The 21303-nt window shown below is 49.0% G+C and overlaps 1 protein-coding gene across 1 annotated transcript in view; it reads left to right on the top strand.

Moving 5' to 3' along the window:
* LOC149372556 (FRAS1-related extracellular matrix protein 2-like) overlaps positions 1 to 21303 on the top strand; it is a 127622-nt gene that overhangs the window by 54991 nt on the left and 51328 nt on the right. Inside the window, exon 2 of the mRNA XM_089567054.1 lies at positions 11790 to 11879. Within this exon, the coding sequence (XP_089423180.1) occupies positions 11790 to 11879 (90 nt within the window). The remainder of the gene's footprint in view (positions 1 to 11789; positions 11880 to 21303) is intronic.

The following is a 21303-nucleotide window of genomic DNA, read 5'->3' as shown; positions in this document are numbered from 1 at the left end:
TTCGTCTTTGGCTTGGATGCAGCTCGTCCATCTTTTTTTGTCAAGCTTTTCGAAGTTTGACCGCTTTCAAACTTTGTATTGCTGAAGGTGCTCGTTCTTTTTGCAGCTATATCATAATCTTCTTTTTTTTTTTACTTTGAAACCTTTTTACACACTGTTTATGCTGCTCAGAAGCGTTTCTTTGGCATCTGTGAAGCATGTTAAGAAGTGGGACTGGTTCCTGTGCCTGCATAGGAATAATGCAGTGTAAGATTCCTCGTCATTTGTCGTGCTGTGCATGGGCGTCCGTTTCGAAGTCACGTAGCTACAGTTGCCAGGTGAACTCGCTATGCCACCGAAATTTAAGCTAGCACCTTAGAGTCGAACGCTATGACTGCTTTCTTGTAATGGAGGAAAAACAAAACTGTGCCTGTGGATGCATGAAGTGACGAGGAAAGAACAAAGACTTCTTGCACAAGCGTTTTTTGAGACCGTTGTGAGACGGAATGACGGAAGGAGGTGAATGAAAGAAGACGTGACTGACTCAGGACGCAGCTTCTTCTTCTTCTTCTTCTTTACATTACTGTGCGATGATCATGAAAATAGTGATGTGATGTTGACGATGATTACTAGGAAGAAGAAGAAATTAATTTTGGTGCCCTTAGTCGGTGGCTTCTTTCCTTGCTTATTTATTTATTTATTTATTTATTTATTTATTTATTTATTTATTTATTTATTTATTTATTTATTTATTTATTTATTTATTTATTTATTTATTTATTCATTGGAAATATCTGCAGCGCCCGTAGGCATTATTGCAGGGGGGTGAGGATACATAACAGCCAACGAGCTCCCTACTGTTGTCCTTGTTCACAAAAAGACAAAGAAGAATAAGCTCTTCACGTTGAAATACAATACTGGTAGCACATACACGTAAATCGCGGCTTCTAGCCCTATTCTTAAAGCAGAAATCTACGCCGGTTCAGGAATTCTCGCGTACTTACTCATAAATTAATCGAACTGTGTCATTTATGAGCACCTTTTTACTTGGAAAATGCTACCGTTTAGTGAGAAATGTTGGAGATTCCCAAAACTCAAGATCAAGACAACTAAGTTGAAGCCTCCGTTTTGTACTGACGCGCTACGCGCTACGAAGATAAATAAGAAACAATGCCTTGTTTTTTTTTTATGCTACTAAATAAAAAGGCTCGGACACCGCGATAACGCGAACGTAATGGACACAGATGTAAGCAGCTCGGTTGCTGGCAACTGAGAAAAGAGACGAAATGGGTCTCGCAATCTCCTCTTTTCCTCACCTACACAAGACACACTCGCTCACGCAGAAAGAGAGCACGCAAGGACCGCGTTGCTTCTGACGGTGTCGCAATGATCCCGGGAGGCGGCGGAGTTCGGGTTGCGTGGCCACCCATCTCGCAGCTTTCATCACTACCTGCGCGCGACCAGTCGAGGCAGTGGCAGAGCAGAGACTTCTTCCTCGAGGAGATCTCTCCGCACGCGGTTTCTAAGAAGAAAAAGCGCGCAATCCCTTCGTACGGATACGAAACGAAATCGCGAAACGAAATCCTTCTCCTCCTCGTCGTTCCATGACCAGCGTGACAACAGTGGCCGCGCTGCTGATGTGATAAGAGCCAGCAGCGGACAGCGAACGACGGCGTCTGTTTTTCACTCTCTGTCTGAGTCGCATTGTGTCACGCGAGCCACGCAGCTCCGAGGGTATAAAAAAAAAAAATGTCACCGGAGAATCCCGGCAACAGCGCAGGCGGTCAGCAAGGGGCCGAGCTGAATCTGGCTCGACTGGAAAAACAGAAAAGAATACTAAATAGAAAAGTATACAAACTGACGGCCATTCCAAATACAGTACATTGGTATCGACGCGCAAAGGTACACACGGGAAGAGGGATCTCTCTGGGGTAAAGATAAAAGCGTATCGGAAGCCAGAGGAGTGCAGAGCACGTCGACGGTTGTAGAGCGAGCACGTCGCTCCGCGTCCCATCCGTTGAGGCCCCGCCTGCTGATTAGGACGGAGTGAGGTTCCGCAGATCCGGCGAGAGGTAGAAGCTAATTGGTGGATGGCTCACGGAGCGGGAACCGCGCGGCATCAAATTGCTACTTGGGAGGCCCTCTATACGGTCTTTTTGTGTTGTGGAGACCACCGGCCGGGCTGGACATGGCAGTCGTGATTGGGATTAGATCATAGATTAGATTAGGTTTCGTGAGCGGCGCAGTGGTTACGATTGCGGGGTGGTCGCTGGGCAGCTATTTCATTCATTGAATCCTGATGTAAAAATAAATTCAGAGTAAGAAAGTGCACGCGAAGTAGGTGAGCAACGAACACGTGAAATGGATCCCGAAGCATCGGTTTGTTACGAATTCAGAAAATCGAGAAACGACCTGCCGCGCTGGCTCAGCAGTTACGGCGTTTGGATCCTGAGCACGGGTTCGCTGGTTCGATCCCAAATACAGATACTTCGATTAGCATGAAAGGCAAAACTGCCAGTGCACTGATACTTCCGTGCCCTTTAAAAGACATCAGGTGGCCGATATTCAGTCTGGAGTCTTCTACAGTGGTATTCTTAATAACCCATAATGCTGTTTTATCACATAAAACACAGTAATCGATTGATAAATTGGTAAACAATTCGATTAATCAATGAACCTAAAACAAAAAAATAGAACGCACATGAACATTTTCACGCGAACTTGTTCATAAAACGTGCAGCACAATGCGCTTTTCAACATCGCAGAAAGCCATTCGAAAGTGGCTGCAGCATCGCAGTTCTAGTGCCCTGATGGACAGTTCATTGCCCATTTTGCACTGGCGTTTTAGTGCTGTCATTATTCTGCTTTAGGCTCTGTCTATGATTTTGCCCCTTTATTTCCCCTTTCCTTGTCCAGGGCACCCAGCTTCAGTGATTAAAGTGACAGTGAGGACAAATAGAAGTTGGCATGTATCGACAGGGTACCGAACTGTAATCGCATATAGACCACTCTCACCAAAACCGGAGGTTTTATAAGCTAGAGAAGTCCGAAAAACTAAAAACAGGTGTCGCCATCATCGGCCGATTTCGCAACTAAAATAGGTGCGCCGACACCGAATTTCAGGCGCACATCCCAGAGGCTACGATACAGCGCCATTCACTTCAAAAAGGTTGGAAATTACCCTCACGATGTTTTCACGACGGTGGACGTCATGAGTTTGAACTGACCGGCAGGAAGATGTTTACATAAAATTTCCCCACTGATAAATGCGTCTTCTGCTGCCGGGCAAATACCATATAGATAGAAACATGATGAAATAACAGCGCAAGGAACGGGACGAAAACACGAAGGAAGAAGACACAGACAGCGCCCGTGTCTGTGTCTTCTTCCTTCGTGTTTTCGTCCCGTTCCTTGCGCTGTTATTTCATCATGGATTACCAACTAGCCCGGCATCTTGCACTTCTGAGATAGAAACAGTCAGAGAATTGATTTTTACTGGTAACAATAATTGAACGGAGTTAACATCGCTGTCACAAATTTAAGGCAACCAACCTAAGCACGGTTGACTTTCCCCCCTTTAATTTTCCGCCTATTCTTCGTGCCATAAGAGAAAGCAATGAAAGTGGTACAACACCACATCAAAGTTGTACTCCGTCGCGTTAGGACGTGTAAAATCTCCCTTGATCGACTTTACGTTAATGCGCCGCGATAGACACAGCTCTTTTTTAACTTTGGTATCACTTCTACGCAGACAACGTGTTCTGCAAAAAAAAAAAAAAAAAATTATAAAGTTTGACTGACGCACGTAGAAAAAGAACTAGTATCATCAGGCAAAAGCATTTTGTTGTAGTTGACCACTGGTAAGTTTTCCCTGAGCATACCTTAGGTGAGAGAGAAAAAGAAAACACAGGTTTCCTTTTAGTTTATTTTTTTTATCGTCTGCGCGCTTCGCAGACGACCTCGAAAAGTCACTGTGCCTCCAAGTCACGGTCCTTCACTGCCGCCAACTTTCAATCCTTTCTTTCTCTTCCACTGGTACACTGCTAAGACGAGAGAAGGAAATGAGAAGCAGGCAGCGTAAGAGAGGCACGCCTTGAATGAGCTGGTCACGCACTGCGTTCCCCAGAAGATAAAAGGCGGCGCGCAGAGCGCATTCTCAAACACCGACCGGCCGGCCGACCGGCCAAAGCAAAGGTTGCGCTACGGGGCGAGCCGTCCAAGCGCACCCATGCACCGCCCGCTGCGACTCCGGACAGACACCACGTCGGCGACGGCGCAGAGCAGTCTGCGTTCACCCTCTGCGATCGAGCCGCTTTCGATTATGCGGCAGCAAACGAAAGAGTGCGCCCATGTCCCCTTGTAAACGCGTAAGAGCTGCGTCTGTCGGCCGGTCGGTCTGATGATGACGGCATTGAACCCGCGATGGCGCCGAATGCTGGCGCCGCTGTGTTCTGTTCGCGCGATGCCCCTTTCACTCCGGCTTCACCGCGGACAGAGGGTGTCGTGAGGCGACGCTGCCCGCCGAGGGGCGCTGACACCGGTTGCCGGCGCGCCGCGTAGTTTTAAACATACATGCTTCGCATAGACGGGATGACAGAGTTGGCGGCGCGGAGCAGGGCTGGTGGGGGGAGGAAGAGATTTACGGAAAGGAAGAGTTTCGCTCGGGACAACCGGTACCTCGGAAAGAGATGTCAGTGCGTGGCGTAAATCGAAAGCAGCAAGAAGAAAGTAAACGTAGGCATAGAGGTGAATGAGAAAGCCTGAGAAGTTGCGAAAAGGAAAAAATGTAAAAGAAAATCGGAGGTATGCGCAGGCCTGTATAACACGCACGTTTAAACATGCGTGCTCGAAAGGCGTGTAGGAATGAAACTTATGGTATGTGACTCGAAATGCACGTGGAGGGAAGGAAATGGAATGGAGGTGATCTTAATCGATGCCTTTTATGCATGCAGGCAATGAGAAGATCATTTGCTTGAAATAACAGCTACTTTTGTTACATTAGCTTTGTTACAGTGATGTGACAAAGCTGTGACCGAGAGATAGTAAAACCTCGCTGATTCTTGTGTTCTGTTAGCGCATGCTTCCTTGGAGCTGAGAACACAGAGGCCGGACCAGTGCCACAAAACACCAGACACAGCTATCCGCTTTAGACATCTTTATGTCAGGAGTGTAGGCAGTAATGCTTATGGTGACAACGCAGCGCTTGCTGCCTTTATCGTGCAGATCAGAACAGCAATTCCAAAGGAAACATTTAACGACACAACCTGGTCACGATTCAAGGAAGTATCTCGTTAATGTAGTAACCCCTTTTAGAATATGTTAAAGAACGCATGCACACTTTTCAAAATCCTAACTTCACACTGATTTTCTTCTACGGGTGAGCTCTCCACTATCTTCACGTACCTGCTCGGTGCAGTTGTAAATACTGGTCTGTGAGCATCGCTCGCTAGGGTACGCCTGTTTCTAGTTTTTTTTTTCTTTTATTCTCGAATTCTAGTTGCTTCGGCATGTAGGTCTTTGGCCTCTCACTTTCGCTGCCTTGAAAGGCCTGTAGTAAAGCCCGAAGAACCAGTGAACGGGATCAACGCTCCGCATATACGTACGCTCTTATGTGAACCGTCCCCCGTGCACTCGCTTGGCCGTTTCGCAACGCTATTCCTAGTAAAGCCGTATTTATTGGGAGGCGCGAACCTTGCGCGTTCGAGTGATTCCGAGAACTATTGGGCCCTCAAGAAGAGCGCTTTCGGTTCATCGCCTAGTGCGGCCGCTTTGTGCCCAGCGCTCGAATCATGGTCCTTTCATTGCTGCACAGTTTGCAGAGAATCAGCTGCAACAAATGTTGCATGGAAGATCGCACGAGGCGACTGAATGGCTGAGCGGCATACAGAGATAAGGATTTGTCAACGCCCTGGATCCTCGTGCGCAAGAAAAGCAGTAATTTGGGATTGGCTGTAATAGCCGCATCAGTGAAAGTCTGCTTGGCACAGGCAACCTGTCTCTTAATCCGGACATAAAAATCCATAAAAATCCTCTAGTTGGTTTTACCCTTTTTTTTACACAGAAACCTCATGCTCGCTTTAACCTTTCCACCTGATCGCTTATGGCTAGTATTTCACAAACATATCTGAAACTTTTTTAAGAGCGTACGTTGTTGGGCTAGTCGGTCAATCATGGTGAATACAAGGGGGGTACTGCGCACAAAAAGACAAGGACAAGAAGATGACACAACAAGCGCAGACTCGCGAGTCTGCGCTTGCTGTGTTATCTTCTTGTCCTTGTCTTTTTGTGCGCACTACCCCCCCCCCCCCCCCCACCCCCTTGTATTCACCATATCTGAAAAACGCGCCAAATATCATAAATCCCTTTTTCAGAAGGCCGCTGCAGAATGTAAAGTTTCTGGACTAAGAAAGAACTAATCTGTTTAAACTCCTCCTGAAAAGAGGTTAGTCTTTCGAGCTAAGAACAAAAATAGGTATGGGCTTTCTAAGTGCGCATGAGTCTTTGATTCCTTTATTTTTTTCTTGAAGAGAGAGAAGCATATCATTTGCTTCAGAAAATACGTAAAACGTCTTTGAAAGATACACTTCTTCAGGGGTAAGCCTTTCTCGTCAGCCAAAGCACTTCTAAATCTGCTACCTGTTTCGAATTTTGCTCAAGACGTTACTCTCCGGCCTGACGCGCGCAGAAACGGAGCCGCAACCTTTCTGCCGGGTGATTGATCTGCGCAGAACCATTCCAGTTCCGCGAGAAAAGCTCGGTGAATTCCCTTGCCGACGTCACCCCTTTCATTTTATTTTCGCTCGGTTCAAAGTATATCGGCAAGGACAAGGTCCCGCTTAAATGAATACCTAAGTGCATTCCACATTCAGCGAAAGAAGCAAGTAGCGAGCACTGCACCGCTTAAATATATTAAGGGCTTGATTTCGTATTTTTCTTCCCTAGTTCATTTTTTATTTGCCTCTTTGCTATCGGTCAGTACTGCATTTTATACCAGAGTCTACCATGTACATTGCTTACTATAGGTTTCAGTCCTGACGTAGAAGGCATTATTTAAAGAGGGCAGACGGGCTATTAAAAAAGAGCGTGGCTACGAAACACGGTCCTGAGTTTGGATTTTGTGCTCTTGTGCATGGCCGCCATGGGTGCTGCGCTGCAAAGGTGTAAACTGTACAGGCGCCTTCATGATGGGCAGGCGTATACAGGGGAGAACTTGTCTCCCCAGCAACTGAGTAGAACGGCACTTGCCCTATAGTTAAGCAAGCGTGCTGAAGCCTGAGAGCCCTGCTGTAATCGGTTCATGCCCTGTAGCTATTGAGCGTTCGAACAGCTTACTTTGGACACACGCCTGCTCTCAAATTTTGTACTATTCTCAAGTACTGTCGTATTGAGTGGTAAAGTCACCGGTTCTCAAGGTTTTTTCCGCCTCCGCCTACGTCACCGTCGTGCTTGAAGAAAGCAAAAGAACTCGTGACATAGCGTCACGCGAGAGCAGCTCGGTCGCCCAAGTTGCCGCTTTCTGGCAGCTTCCGTCAGTGTAAGCATGAGCCCGTAATGAAGATGCATAAATACAGCGTCATGCTTTTGCTCGATTTCTGTGGAGAGGCAAAATTTTACTTCCTTAAATTATGAAAAACTTCCCTTCTTTGAGGTAATAAACAAGATACTCCATACTGGAATAAAAAAAAAAACTGAAATGTGTGTGCGATAGCGGACAAGTCATTTGCACCCATTTGGGTTCGTTTTGTTGCGAAAGCAACACTACGCGAGTCGTCGAACCATTTCGCGGAGCTGACGAAAGGCCATACTGCGCATGCGCGACGACCAGTGACGTCACACGGCGCACAGCTGGCGCGCCGCCGCCGTCGCTGCGCGGATGACTCAGAGGTGCCGCCGCCGCGCTCGCCGGTTGCGCATGCGCAGTAGCGGCCGCGTAGCTAGCGTGCTGGGGCCACCGCCGCTGCCGCGCACTCTCCATCGCCTGTCTCTCTCTACTCGTTGCTTTCGCAATCCACCAGGTTTAACCAGAGCTAAACCACTGCGAATTTTTTGCTGACAGTGTAGTTAGCAGGCTGGTTTCTCTCCAAGACTAGTACGCATGTATGGAAGATCTGCCTCTTTGCGAGGAAAGAACTATAAAGAATACAGTGAATAATGTTAATGACACGTCAAGCTCTACCCTTTGACCCTAAAGAGTGCTCAAATGTTAACTGCCCATCAAACTCGAACAAATCTGCGACACGTATACTCAAAAAGAGTCAAACGTTCAGCGCGTGTGTTGCTTCATGGCGGCGTCTGACAAAAGAGACTCCATTTGGTGCCCTGGTCGAAGCTCGTATGTCTTGCACGAACCCAGTATTCTTCACTTATGCCCCTTGCGAAACTTCCCAGAGAGCCGATGCGTCAAAATAGCGAAACGCTTATTGGTTTACCATTTATTTTGCGGCCCGTGGCTACTACGAACAGGCTAATTGACGAGTCACCTGCTGACACTACAAAAAAAAAAAATGCTTGCCCGTGACAAATTCATACTGAGTGCCTACATTTGTTCGTTCCCGAAAAGATATTGCAGTGTTCAAGCGGCCTACATAGCGTAGTTTCGAAACCGGCGTGATTTAAGAGGACGTAACCGCAGGTCGTCCGGCCAAACTGACATGGTGTCTATATACAGCATGCAACGCCAGATATCAGCTACAGCTCCAGCCCTCGACAATCGGTGCCGCCCACCGTTATGACATCGACAAAGGAACCCGCCAGAAAGGGCGTGGATACGTGTAGCTGGTCACAGCTTGGGAGCTTGCCTAATGGCCCGCACCGCCCGCTCTGGACTCCCCACCAAGAAGGACTCGACTTCGTTAAAAGGCGTTTCCCGCGAGGGCTACTTGCCACAGCAGCGAGAACACCTGCAAACAGCGGCGAAGCGCGAGGAATCAGTAAAACAAACGAAAACAACAAAAAGGGGAAAGTATTGAGAGAAAAATTCCGGGCCTGGCTACCGACCCAAGGACTTGCGGGGTTGAGTTCTTTCTCCAGACGCGAGCGACTGAAAGTGGTTCGGGCGGAAGCCATATTTTCTCGTCCTCCTCGGCACGTGCTCTACCGGCGACGGCAGCACGGCCGACTTGCATCGCTGATCTATCTGGAACGAAGGTGGCCCCGACACATGCGTGCGTGTCTGTAATTCTTTCCCCCGGCTGGCGCCGCTCACGAAGCGAGTAGGGAGGCAGCGCCCCCTACAACTTGGAGAGGGGGCCGTTCTCCGCGCTCAGCAGGTCTGCGGCGCCCAGCTTAATTCGGCGGATTTCACGCTTCCCGGCTCGTAACGAAGAACGAACGGGCGTGGCGCGACGCCTGGTGGCCGTCTGCCGCCAGGAGTTTAGGAGAAAAAAAGAAAATTGAAGGGGGAGAGTGCAGTGGGGAGGGGACCGGAGCCTTTTGCGGGTGACGGGGTAAGCTAGGCCAGGTCTAGGTGGTGGTGGCCAGGTGCGCGCAGAGCCCTTGCGAAGGCTTGTGGAGAAGCATGCATGAAACAAAGCTTTATGATTTGATTTTCACAGCCCAAGAGAGAGAGAGAGAGTGAATCGCGGGTTTGCGGCCAGTATTGTGCGTGCTTTTACCAGGCAGCATTCCAAGGCCGCACCAAGAGCCGAGGACGACTTTTCCGCACGCCCCAAAGCACCCCTTTCATAAATGTTAAGCGTGCTTCACCTCAGTGCTGCATGTCCTCCTATTGGATTTTGAAAAAAAAAGAAAAATGTTGCGCGCTAAGGAGACAAATGCAAGAAAAAACACACAACAGCACAAAGGCGCCTAATGGAGGAACAGCAAATTTTAAAAATAGAGTATACAGTCGTGGTTCGTGTCTTTTATGATGCAGAATACGTCAACACGCGAGTGAGTAACATGCGAGTGACGACATGATTTAGGGCACCGAGAAACGTAGAAAATCCAACTTAATGAATTGTGAAGAGGTCGATTGGGGCGAAAGATGAAAAATGTTGCACAGTTCTTGAAGTGGAGCTGTACGTGCTTACGTACAGTCATCGAATTATCACCCCAGCTCTGAGAGCCGACCAAAATTTCGATAGCTTAGCATGCTGTATGCTGCGGCTTGCTCGTACTAGGTTGCGACATTAATATGTCCGAATGGGCAAATGATAGCCGCCAAAGCTTTTGAAGCTTGGGGCACTACTGTTACCATTGTTTTTTGTTTTTTACGCCAAAGGTGACTTGCAGATTGAGTTCCCAATCGAGTTCTCGTTTGCGTTCGAGAAACTTCGGAACGGCCTTGACCTCTCCAGATTCCCTTCTACAAAGTGTACTGCCTTCGCCCCTCTCGATTACGCAACTCTATTCGCGACAATCTTCTGTTCAACAAGGCTCAAGATCTCGACAGAGAGGTTGCCTTCGTCCCAGGCCGAGCGATGGCGATAAAGCAACCTCCGCCCATGGAGCATCAGAACCACCTGAGTCACGTGACTACAAATGGCACATTTATTTCAAGAGCTTCCGTCCCTTCCTCCTCTCAGAAACCGGTACGCGATAGCTCGCAACACTGTACCTGCGGCAGCATTCCATTGTGTAGACATCCGCCGCATGTTTTCCGCTTACGGACGAGGTCACATGACTGCTCTGTCTTGTCGACGCCTCTACGACGTTGACTGAGCTAAGGATTAAGGCGATACAACGGCCTGTGCTAGTGTTGAGTGTACAGAGGCTGCACCCGGTCGCGCTGCACGTCATCACCCGTGGCGACATCTGGTGATGGCACGGCGGGGCGGTCTCGAGCCACTTGTCGCGCGACGCTCGATCCGCGACACCTCTTCTCGCGATCGCCCTCATGACGAATGTCGCTCGACTGCGAAGTCAACGAGAGATTGTCCGGGCTGACAGGCATGACGGAATGTCTCGAATCGATCTCCCGCTGCTATCTCGCTCTCTCGACCGCGTCGCCGCCTGGCGTCCATTCACCAAAGCCAGTTGACGTAGCTACGCGAGAGCGCGAAAGAGTGCTCGTGTCACTTCATGTGTCACAGCATTATCGTAATTCTGCGCGAGCTCGTCTTTCTTTCTTGCTTTCTTTCTTGCTTTCTTTCTTGCTTTCTTTCTTTCTTCCTTTCTTTCTTGCTTTCTTTCTTGCTTGCTTTCTTGCTTTTTGCTTGATTGCTTTCTTTCTTTCTTGCTTTCTTTCTTGCTTGCTTACTTGCGTTCTTACTTGCGTTCTTGCTTGCTTTCTTGCTTTCTTTCTTGCTTGCTTACCTGCGTTCTTGCTTGCTTTCTTGCTTGCTTTCTTGCTTGCTTTCTTGCTTCCTTTCTTGTTTTCTTTCTTTCTTGCTTTCTTTCTCGCTTGCTTACTTGCGTTCTTGCTTGCTTTCTTGCTTTTTGCTTGCTTTCTTCCTTTCTTTCTTGCTTGCTTTCTTGCTTTCTTCCTTTCTTCTTTGCTTTCTTTCTTGCTTGCTTTCTTGCTTTTTGCTTGCTTTCTTTCTTGCTTTCTTGATTGCTTCCTTTCTTCCTTTCCTTCTTTCTTGCTTTCTTCCTTGCTTTCTTGCTTCCTTCATTTCTTCCGTGCTTGCTTTATTGTTTTTTTTGCTTGCTTTATTGCCTTTTGCTTGCTTTCTTGCTTGCTTGCTTCCTTCCTTCCTTCACCTACGCGTTATCAGAAGTGGCAGTGTGAAAGCAACGTTCCTGTCCTATATCAGTCATGCCGCCATAGAGTTAGTGCCCACGATTAAAAAATACGCATCGCACTGTTGCTTTGTTTCGTCGCTGAGGCAACTGGCACCAGCCCTTAATTTCTGGCTTTATCCGCGCAGGGGACCTGGACAACGCGGATATCTTCTACCTGCTCCACCAGAGGGCGAACGCCACCCGGGACAACTTCCAGTTCAAAGTGGTCGACGAAGGTGAGTACTCCACTTTAGGGGGTGTTTGCATTTCGTTCTCTCTAACTACGAGCATCAAGAAGGCTCAGCGTTCAGGTGACGAACGCTCAGTGCGTTCATCATTAGATTCAAGAAATGTGATGCATACTCTTTGACATTTTACGTTTCGACTGCGTACGTCTTAACAAGGGTTTTAACGTCCTAGCTTTGTTTATGTACGAAACACCCTTATCAAGAAAAAAAAGTAGGTCTGTTAGCAGCGCTTCGCGATAGTTAGTCTTCGCACATCGGTGGATGCACCACAAATAGAACAACTAAGCTTTACGTTAGACAAGACAGAATGCGTTTGTTTAATGGTGTCAGCAGTGCGCATTGACCGCATTGAACTCATACAAAAAAACATGTTAATAATACCCTCTTCAGAGTAGCGATATAGTGCTGCAAATATTACAGTTAATTCGCTTTGACGATACGTGCCCATATCAGATAAATCATTTCTTATAGCACTCAAGAACCGGTTCCCGCCCCTGTAGATTGAAGCCATAATAATAGACATGTGAAATTAAAATCGGTACCACACGTCGAAACTTTCCTGGAGTTTTTATTTTTTTTTCCCCATTCGATTAGAAAATATCGGCTGCACGCAGGCTGCTGTCGATACGTGCGCCTATAGCATAGTACTAGGAGCTCACTGTGAACACTCCTCGCTGGCTCTCCCCGTTGTTTACAGAGCACGCGTGTTCGCAAAGCCCTCGTTAATCTCTCGCCGGTGTCTGGCGCAGCGCGTGTCTCGGAGTCCGAACTCCACGAGGCCTCGCGTCGCCCAGCTTGTCCGCACGCGCCACCGGCAGAGCGTGGCGACTCCCATTTTGGGTTCACTCGGTGAACAGCGCCTCTTCGCCACGGCCCGTCGAGCAGCCCGAGCGACGGACGGCCAGATGGGCGGCCTCTGACTGCACGGCCCCGCATTCGGCGAGAGGCCCCTTCGGTATTCCCACGTTCCGTTAGAGGGCGCCCGCTTTGATGTACGGAGCACAGACCGCGGTTGGGACCAGGGGTTTCGCGTTGTTGACTTTCGCTGCTAGCGAACGCTCGACCGAAGGTTCGGAGCCGGAAAAGGCTGAAAAATCTTCTCTTTTTTCATCTCTTTTTATATATCTGGCTCAACTGTAGATACAGAGCTACTGTAGGTTGAGAAATTGGTTCTTTTCCGAATATAGCCAGAGTAGCGCATTGGCCGCGTCTCTTCCGCGTACACAGGGACCCTCAGCAAACACACACGCTTTTCCCATGTTTTGCGTTCGTTTTGTGTAGACATTTTCGACAACCCCCGCCTACTGGCTGTCGTGGAAGATTACGAATATGCCACCCATGGAAAGATGACTTAGGCGCTGTGCAATTATCTCCTTTGGAAGGAGGAACGGATGCCAAACCCACTGCTCATTCTTAGGTCAATACTTTGGCTTTGCTGATAGTTCGGCGCATGTGGGCTCAGAAGTCGCATTAGCCTCGATGGCTTGTTGAAGAATGATCAAAGTTTTCGACTTTTTTTTATGCCAACAAGTATACAAGGCACAGTTATTGCAACTTATTTATAAGCACCGCGAGAAATACCCTTTTCTTTTTGTACGCAAGATATCGCACTCCATCCGCATTCCATCCAGACATACCGCATGTCTTTGTGATTAGGTTTGCTACCTTAACGTATGCTGTTCTTTTCTTGTAAAGTGATTTTTTTTTATTGCATATGTGATTGCATATGTTTTTAGTCGCCTGGGTCCTGATGTGTAAGCCGCAGTATAGGCCTCGTCAGGAGGCATGCTTTGTCTGCCTCCTTTTGCCTCTCCCCGGGGGCATACTGGAAATATGGCCGAATAAACTTTTCAACCAATCATCAAACAAATCCACACCTGCATTTCGACGTCATATAGTGTTGCTTTCGCTGCCGTGTTTTCTTCTATTTTTAACGTAGCGCTCTTATTACACAACTGGATCAAGAGCAGCTCAGTGCGCCAAGTGCACCGACTTCTTTTCACACCCGAGTATACATAAACGAAAGCTTCTTTATAAACCACCAGCCGACTGATAGCTACGAAGAACGCGCACTGCTGAGAGCTCTGACCACGCTGCCGATGCATAGCGACGTGTAAGCGTCGTTCACACTCGCACGCTGGCATCAGCCGATAATCAAAGCACAGCAAAGCTGTCTGGTCAATAGCACGGCCACTCGCAGTTCTGTGGTTTTCCCCTCAGAGGTCAGTGACGTGTACGACCGGAGTGGAACAGGCTGCTACGTGGATCCTGTCGCTGTTCAGACGCCTGTGATGTGGTCAGGAGGTCGGCGTTTTGTTTTTTTCGAGTCGGCAAAATTGAGTGACGCACAGCATGTGGTAGTAAAGAAACAAAACGTACTATAACCAATCGCCCTTACGCTGACCAGGTGTCGAAGATTCATCGGTTAGTTATTGCAGTTTTCTATCTTCTAACGCCGACTTGGTGAGTAAGGCTGCGTCTCCTCTTTGCTGTTGATGCGACTATGAAGGCTTCTTCTGCCTCAACAGACTCTGCAAACCGAGGGCCGGTGGGGAAAATTACCTTCTGTGAGAAAATTCTCTTCATTGTAGATCTACGAAGAGTGGAACAGATAGATCAAACTAATAAGACAACAACGTTGAGCCATTCCTGTTCCAGCGTTTCTCAAGCGCGACGCGAAAGTAACACTCGGAGCTGTCGTAAAACCATCGTGTATGTCCTCGTGAAACTGCCAGTGAGTCTAAAAGCCAAACGAGGACCCCACATGGGAGGCCGTAAACGGACGCGTTAAGCACACAGCTCCGTGCCCGTATCACCGCTGTAGGCTCTAGCGGAGCTCTTCAAAGCGCCGCCACATTCTCGGCTCAAGATAGATAGATACATGTATAAAGAAACACGTGAGAGTGACAGCGCATTCCCCACGAAAGACAAATGACAAATCAGGAGGAGTGAGGCCAATGCGCGAGCGAGGCTTTGAGGAGAGCCTCGAGTATGTGGCTCTGCTCTCAGCGTGCAAACGGTGCGCAAAAAAAAAAAAAAAGAATGCAAGAAGAGAAGAACAAGCTGCCCTCCAGACTACTCCGTGTCACACGTCGCGATCAGCTCTCCCCCGTCTCCCTCCTCACCCGCGGCGTTCCCTATCTAGTTTGGCCAGCTCCTACGACACAGTCCGCTGGGATGGCGTGGCATGCGTCCTCGTCCGCGCGATACACACGAGGCCAGGGGTCACACCTCACACGACATCGCGTACCCCCCGTCTCCCCCCACCGGGCCGCTCCAACACCCAACACCATTTGCGCAATGCACGTAGGCCACACAGAGACTACTTTGCAGAGCCGACGAAGAACCGAGGCGCTGGAATTGCAGCGCGCCTCTCTTCGCGCCCAGCCCAGACGGCAGACGGTTGTCGCGGAGATTTGGAAACTAAAAGGAGGAGGGTGGGAGGGGGGGTTGAAGTCCGTAGTATAGCATGAGGGGTCGGCTTGTCGCCGTGGTCGCTTGTCTGTCAGTTGGTCGGTCGGTCGCGCAAAAGAAGGCGAGTCTCCTCAAAGCGTGCCGGGGATTAGTGTTTCCGCTTGTCCCACAGCCTGTCGTCTGCTGCTGCACTCTAGAAAACGTGACTCCCTCCTCCTCCTCCTCCGCGTTGCGCCAGCGTCGCAACCCTCCTCGCCACTGTTCAAACTTTACAGAGAAGCAAACCCCTAGCCACCTTTTTTTATTTTCTTTTCCTTTCTCCGCCGTCCCTTCAAAGTCGACGTCGTCCCCTCGTTCGTCTTCCAGCAGCGCTTCTGCCCTTCGAGCGAGCCGACACGTGAGAGAGTCGAGGCGTCTCTCTCCTCCTCTCCGGATCGTGTCGCACCGAGCATTTATTTCGACGCGAGGCGTCGAGTGATACCGCGCCGCCTGTACGTGTGAATCATCACCCCTTTGGTTACAGCGGAGCGTTCTTGGCTGCGAAGAGGCTGCGCCCAGCGTGGTGTCCCGAAGCGTGCCGTGAAGCCTGACACCGGTTTTCTCACGAGCACCGGGGGGCCCGCTCTCTCTTTATGCCTGCTGCCCGTTTGTGTGCCATTCATGCATGCGCAAACCAGAGCCTCTGGTTCGTCTATCACCCCCCCCCCCCCCTCCAACTCCCTTCTCCTTCTCCCTGTCTTTCTTAATCTCTGCAATCTCGGGGGCACAAATATGAGACTTGAGTGTAGTGATGAGTGCTGCTGTCCTTGCGCGCGATTTATGGAAGGGTAACTATATATTCACGACGCTTCTCGCCATAAGTATCGCTCATTCTGTAACTAATTCGCACGGACTTGTGACCCGGTTTGACTTCAGAGGCAATTTGTACAGAAGAAACCGCTTCTCACGGGTACTTGTCCATGCTTAAGAAACATGTTTGACGAAGCGCACTGTTGAGCTCAGAGACCCACGGGGACGGCAAAAATCTTTCGTTGTCGCTAGAATTTTGCTGCCGCGAAAATGGTGAAATGCAAACTAAGGAGACAAGCTAACTCGGCTAGCCTCGCATGAACGAAGTTCTAATTCACAATTTTGATTGCTCTCATTTGCATTGTCTTGTTCTACAGTGAGTTAAAAAACCAACCTTCTGGAGTGTGCGAAGTTCCCAGGGCCAATTCATCGTGACAGGCCGTTGGGAACGACTTAATTGTGTGGGGTGCATGCAGTTGATCCCACTGCTTTGACTCCCTTATCTTCAGCTGATTGCTGTCGCTTTCTTCTCCGTCCATATCATTGCTGTATCGACGCGCACACCTCGAGATAGCTTCATCGTAAAGAGAGGGCAATGAAGTAGTGAAAGAGATCAAATCCACTAAACAGTGCATCATAGGGTGTCTGCTGGAGATGTGAAAATATTATATTGTATCAAGCATTTCCTTCTTGTTGGCTCTTATTATTGCGGGTTTAGACTCTATAGTAGGTAGTGCACCGCAGTAAAGGTAGCGCAAAAAAAAAACAGCTATATTAGATTCCTGTTCTTAATGGGTGTAGTTTAACTCTCAACTAAATAATTTACTTACACTAATTTCTCTATCGTGTCTTCCAGGACCATTCGTACATCCTCTTAGTAATGATATGAATCTCTTGAGTAATATTCAGAACTTAATGCGTTCAACAGGCGCTCAGCGGCGTCAGAATGCCATACAACGAAGAAAGTAATGACATTCATTGGCACAGGTCTTGCCTGCGCGTTCTGTCGCAACCGGAGGTCGCCCTTCCTGTCGTTCAATCTTCACCAAGCCAGCACGCCGCCGTCACTATAATCCGTTTAGGAATTCCTTGTTCCGCTTCGAAAACTGCACCCTTATTCGCGCCTCCTACGCGCTTATAGCGCCCGCTCCGCAATCCGTCATCCTTCGTGGGAGCGAACGACAAAGGACGAACCCCTGAAAATGATAGATAACAGGCCGGATAAACGTCCAGGCGTGTCCTGTCGCAACTTTCGAGGCGAAAGTCTTGTCTCAGTGTCCCGCCTGACTTTTCTAATTGTGTTTGTGTACTTTTGAACGATAACCTCATCAGGGACTGCGTGTTTCCACCGACCGAGCTTATTAGGCGAGACGTCATTGTTTTAGGAATGCTTTTTACGCCCGATTTTCTCCTTTCGTCTCTGAGCTCAGGTAATGATTTCGTGCTCCAGAGGCGATGCTTCCTGCATAGTCTGCGATTAGTACCATTCGCTCAGCGCATAGAACTCTACATTCAATCAATAACAGGTTTATTCTATTGCATAGGCGATGCGCAGCATTCTGTTTTTCGGGGCTCAATCAATAACAGCAGTGCGCAATCGGGCAATTCGATATTTAGACCTGGCCTATCTCGAGCAGCGGCCACAAGGAAGTTTCACCCAAGAACTTCGCTCTGGTACCAGAAGTAAATTATAGCTATACAGGCGCGGCAATGCAATCGCAAAGGAAACTTCTTCAGGCGTGGTGTCAACGACACCAAGGCAACTCGTTAATAAGCAGCCCGATGCTGCAGCCCGATCAGAATGCAACTCTTCGCACAGGGGGGTCCAGTAGCTGCGAACAGCCCCTAGCACGCCGTTCAAACAGGACCAACAGCATCTCATCACGGTTCTAATGGCCTCATTACATCGAACACTTACACCGAGCAGGCGACAGTCGGGCTCCTGAAAGCCATTATTAATGTGTTGCCGACGGGAAATGCCACAGCCATGCCGCTTCAAACACTGCAGAAGACAGCAGGCGCACATCTATAGGAGAGACGGGGTCCACACAGCAGCTGCGTACGAAAAACATGCCGGGCAAACAAGGTGCCGATTAATGGGTTCCATTTTGCCCCACCACGCCGGGTCCCTTTGATTCGCTCAACTATACTCACCAGCACGACTTGATATCGCGCATGCATAACCAAGAGAGGAAAATGGCGGTGGTTTGCGGCGGTGGGCGGCGCTGCTGAGGTGTTAAATCACTTCCCGTAACAAGCGGGCCATATATTACTGCCAACATTACTCAGCATACACGGAACTGGCAGCGCGGGTTAATAGTCTCCGATGCCCCGAGGTGTAGCGCGATGCGCGCGATAGCGCGTGCACTGAGAGTTATGCCGCGTCTTGCTACTTGGGTGCAGCGCCTCTGTGCTCGGGGTGCTCCGCTACTGGCTCGACATGTTTAATGAAACTCTGCGCTTAGCTGATCGACTGGGCAGCGCTGGAATCTCGCTTAGTTCTTCCCGTATAGATAAAATCAACTATGAGATAGCTCATTTTATGCTGTCTTGTGGCATCTAGATAAAACTATATTCCTGGCATACGAAGCAGATGGTTCCAGTCGTCTTCATAAGCGATGTTGGGCAGGACTAATGGTGTCATGCGCTCTGGTACACGAGAGCTTTTTTGCTTCTCCGCTTGCGTGGTTTCAGCTAGTTATCCTTTAATAAGCGTCGGGAAGGTCCACTCTAACTGGAGCTGCGTCAAGCGTTATAGATTGTACCGGTTAAGCATAACACGTGTCCTGCCCGCCTTTATTCTGAGCCACTTAGTTCTAGCTTGCGTCCTCATCAGTTTTCTACCTTTGAATGCAATTTCGGAAGAAAATAGACATCTTTCATATTTGAAAAGCAGGCACGTTTGCGCAGATTCCGTTTGAGTATATCAGCGACCACAGAGTATCAGTATACATGAACATCCCCTTTCTGCAGAGAGAGATACACTTGCTGTGGTTAAGCGTTCACTCTGGTTTCCATACCCTGTTGGCTTAGAGCGCTGCATTGGCTAGAGCTTTGGAAGAAGTGCTTACTTGCGATGGAGGCCAAATGTCGTTCTACAAGTGCTAATACACAGAGAAACGAGTAGTATGCCATCATGCCCTGACGACAGATGGTTAGCCTGCACCGAAGCATATGGTGTGCATACTGAAGAGGGCTACCAAAATTTCTACTTTTAAAATCATGGTTTTCTTGCGAACATGTTCTTATGACTCGTCATTCACAGGGACATAGCAAAGTTTGGTGTTTTTTTTTTTTTAGAAGTGGCTTGTTGGGCTAGTCGGGCTAGTTTTCGTTTGTTTTATGCCTACCTCAGCTAAGAAAAGACTGCGAGAGCTTTCTGCGCCTGCGTGAACCACTTGTCGCTGCCGAGGTTTCCTGCCGATAGCTGGTACACAACACATATTTCGGTTCTAGCCCCCTGAGTTGTAAAACCACTCCAGGTCCAACAATGCTGCACAAAACTTCCTGCGTACCGAGTATACGCAGTGCGGTCTCCCCGCATTCGGCGCCTCGGCCGCAGAGCAACACGAACTATGCGGCGGAAGCGGAGGTGCGCCCTCATTAACACCGCGTTCTTCATCACCTGCAGCGCTTCCTCCGGTTCCCCGGCGGGCCCATTCTCTCTGAGGAGGGCCCCCCTGGCCGGCGGCCCGCTAAACGGTTCGTTATTAATGGCGTCCGCGCATTCTCGAGGCGTTGATTAGCCTCTTAGCGCCGCTGCTGCGGCCCTTCTTAAGGGGCTCGAGTGCGTTCCGAATCCCCTGGGCGCCACCCCGCGTGCTGGTGCTGTGTGAGGCCTCGGCGTGACTCGAGTCTTTATTTAGCCCCCCCCCCCCCCCCCCCCCCCCTGCCGAGACAAGCGGATGAGCCGTTTCGAGGCCGCATCGAAAGAAACTCGTTAGCTGTTGGGAGATGCCCACTGCTGATCCACACGAGCGCATAGCACCGGGAAGGCATTCATTTCACCGAATTTGGAGGCTATCATGAGAATAATAAGCACTAAAGAGCGTGTGTTGCTCCACCCCAGTTTCCTTCTGCTTAAGAACTGGTTTAGTAATAACCAAGACAGACTTAACTGAGGTATGAGATGGGGGCGCTAGGGTTCTCGAAGTTAAGACACGGACCACAGACATGCAGCCATGAGGAAGACTTCAAAGTGACTCGCTTTAGTGCGTGCTGGTCAGTGTAAGCATTCATTACCCCCCCCCCCCCCCCCCCTTCCCACTCAGCCCCTCTTTCCACTCTAGCTAGACCTTTTATAGGTAAAACCACATTGGCCTCGTTTTTTCGACGAATAAAGCTCAAGAATTGCATGGTGCTGATAGGGCCGCTCCTCCTCAACCGCCCCTCTAGCAGTGGCTCATAAGTCCTCCCTTGTCTGCATTGTCGGGCCCGCAATCAATGCGAACACCACCTGTGAAAGGACTATAATATTTCACCTCTTTTACACCTAGCTATAGTGACTAACCAGCGGGTTTCATGTATCTACGTGAAGTTGACCAGCCAATATAAATATGAAACCAACATAAATTCTTCTGAAGAAATCAGTGACGTCGAGATAAATAGTGAAGGCATTCTCGACCTTGGATTAAATTTGATGCTAAGAGATGCGCCGGTCCCGATGGAATACACAATGCGTTCCTAATTCGTTAATTCGTGTTATCAACGTATTAAATTGTGGTCATATTCAATATGTCCTTATGACCTGCTACTGTTCATTCTGTAAAAGCGCTCTCTCCTTACAAATCCGGTGATAAGCAGTGTTTGTCGAACTATAAGCCAACTTCACTATCACCATATATTCAAGAAAAATGCTGGAACGCGTAATTCATTAAGACAAACTTTTTCTGGGACTACACAATTTGTGTCTAAGATAGAACATTGGTTTAGGCGCGGATTTTTCACGTGTATTCACCCGACCAGGCGAGATTTCGTCAAACCTTAGATTTCAAGTTGGGTAATTGTGTCTCAAGGCGTTATTGCAGCACTGCCAGTATATGTTAGTTCCCTTTTTATAGGGGCTAAAAGACTTACAGTTCACAGAAACGTTGATTTCTGCCATACCGTCAGCTGCAGCGGCATGGAGAAGATCGGCGCTGGGCTGCAGGGTGCCTCGATACGGAGTCGGTGTCTCCGCCGTGTAGGCCTCGGCATGCTTTTCCTGAGT

This window comes from Amblyomma mixtum, chromosome 1 (genome assembly GCF_055824585.1).
Source record: "Amblyomma mixtum isolate Tamu chromosome 1, ASM5582458v1, whole genome shotgun sequence".
Taxonomy (NCBI): Eukaryota; Metazoa; Arthropoda; class Arachnida; order Ixodida; family Ixodidae; genus Amblyomma; species Amblyomma mixtum.
The sequence above is the reverse complement of the archived record's forward strand: the minus strand, read 5'-3'. Positions and strand labels throughout refer to the sequence as shown.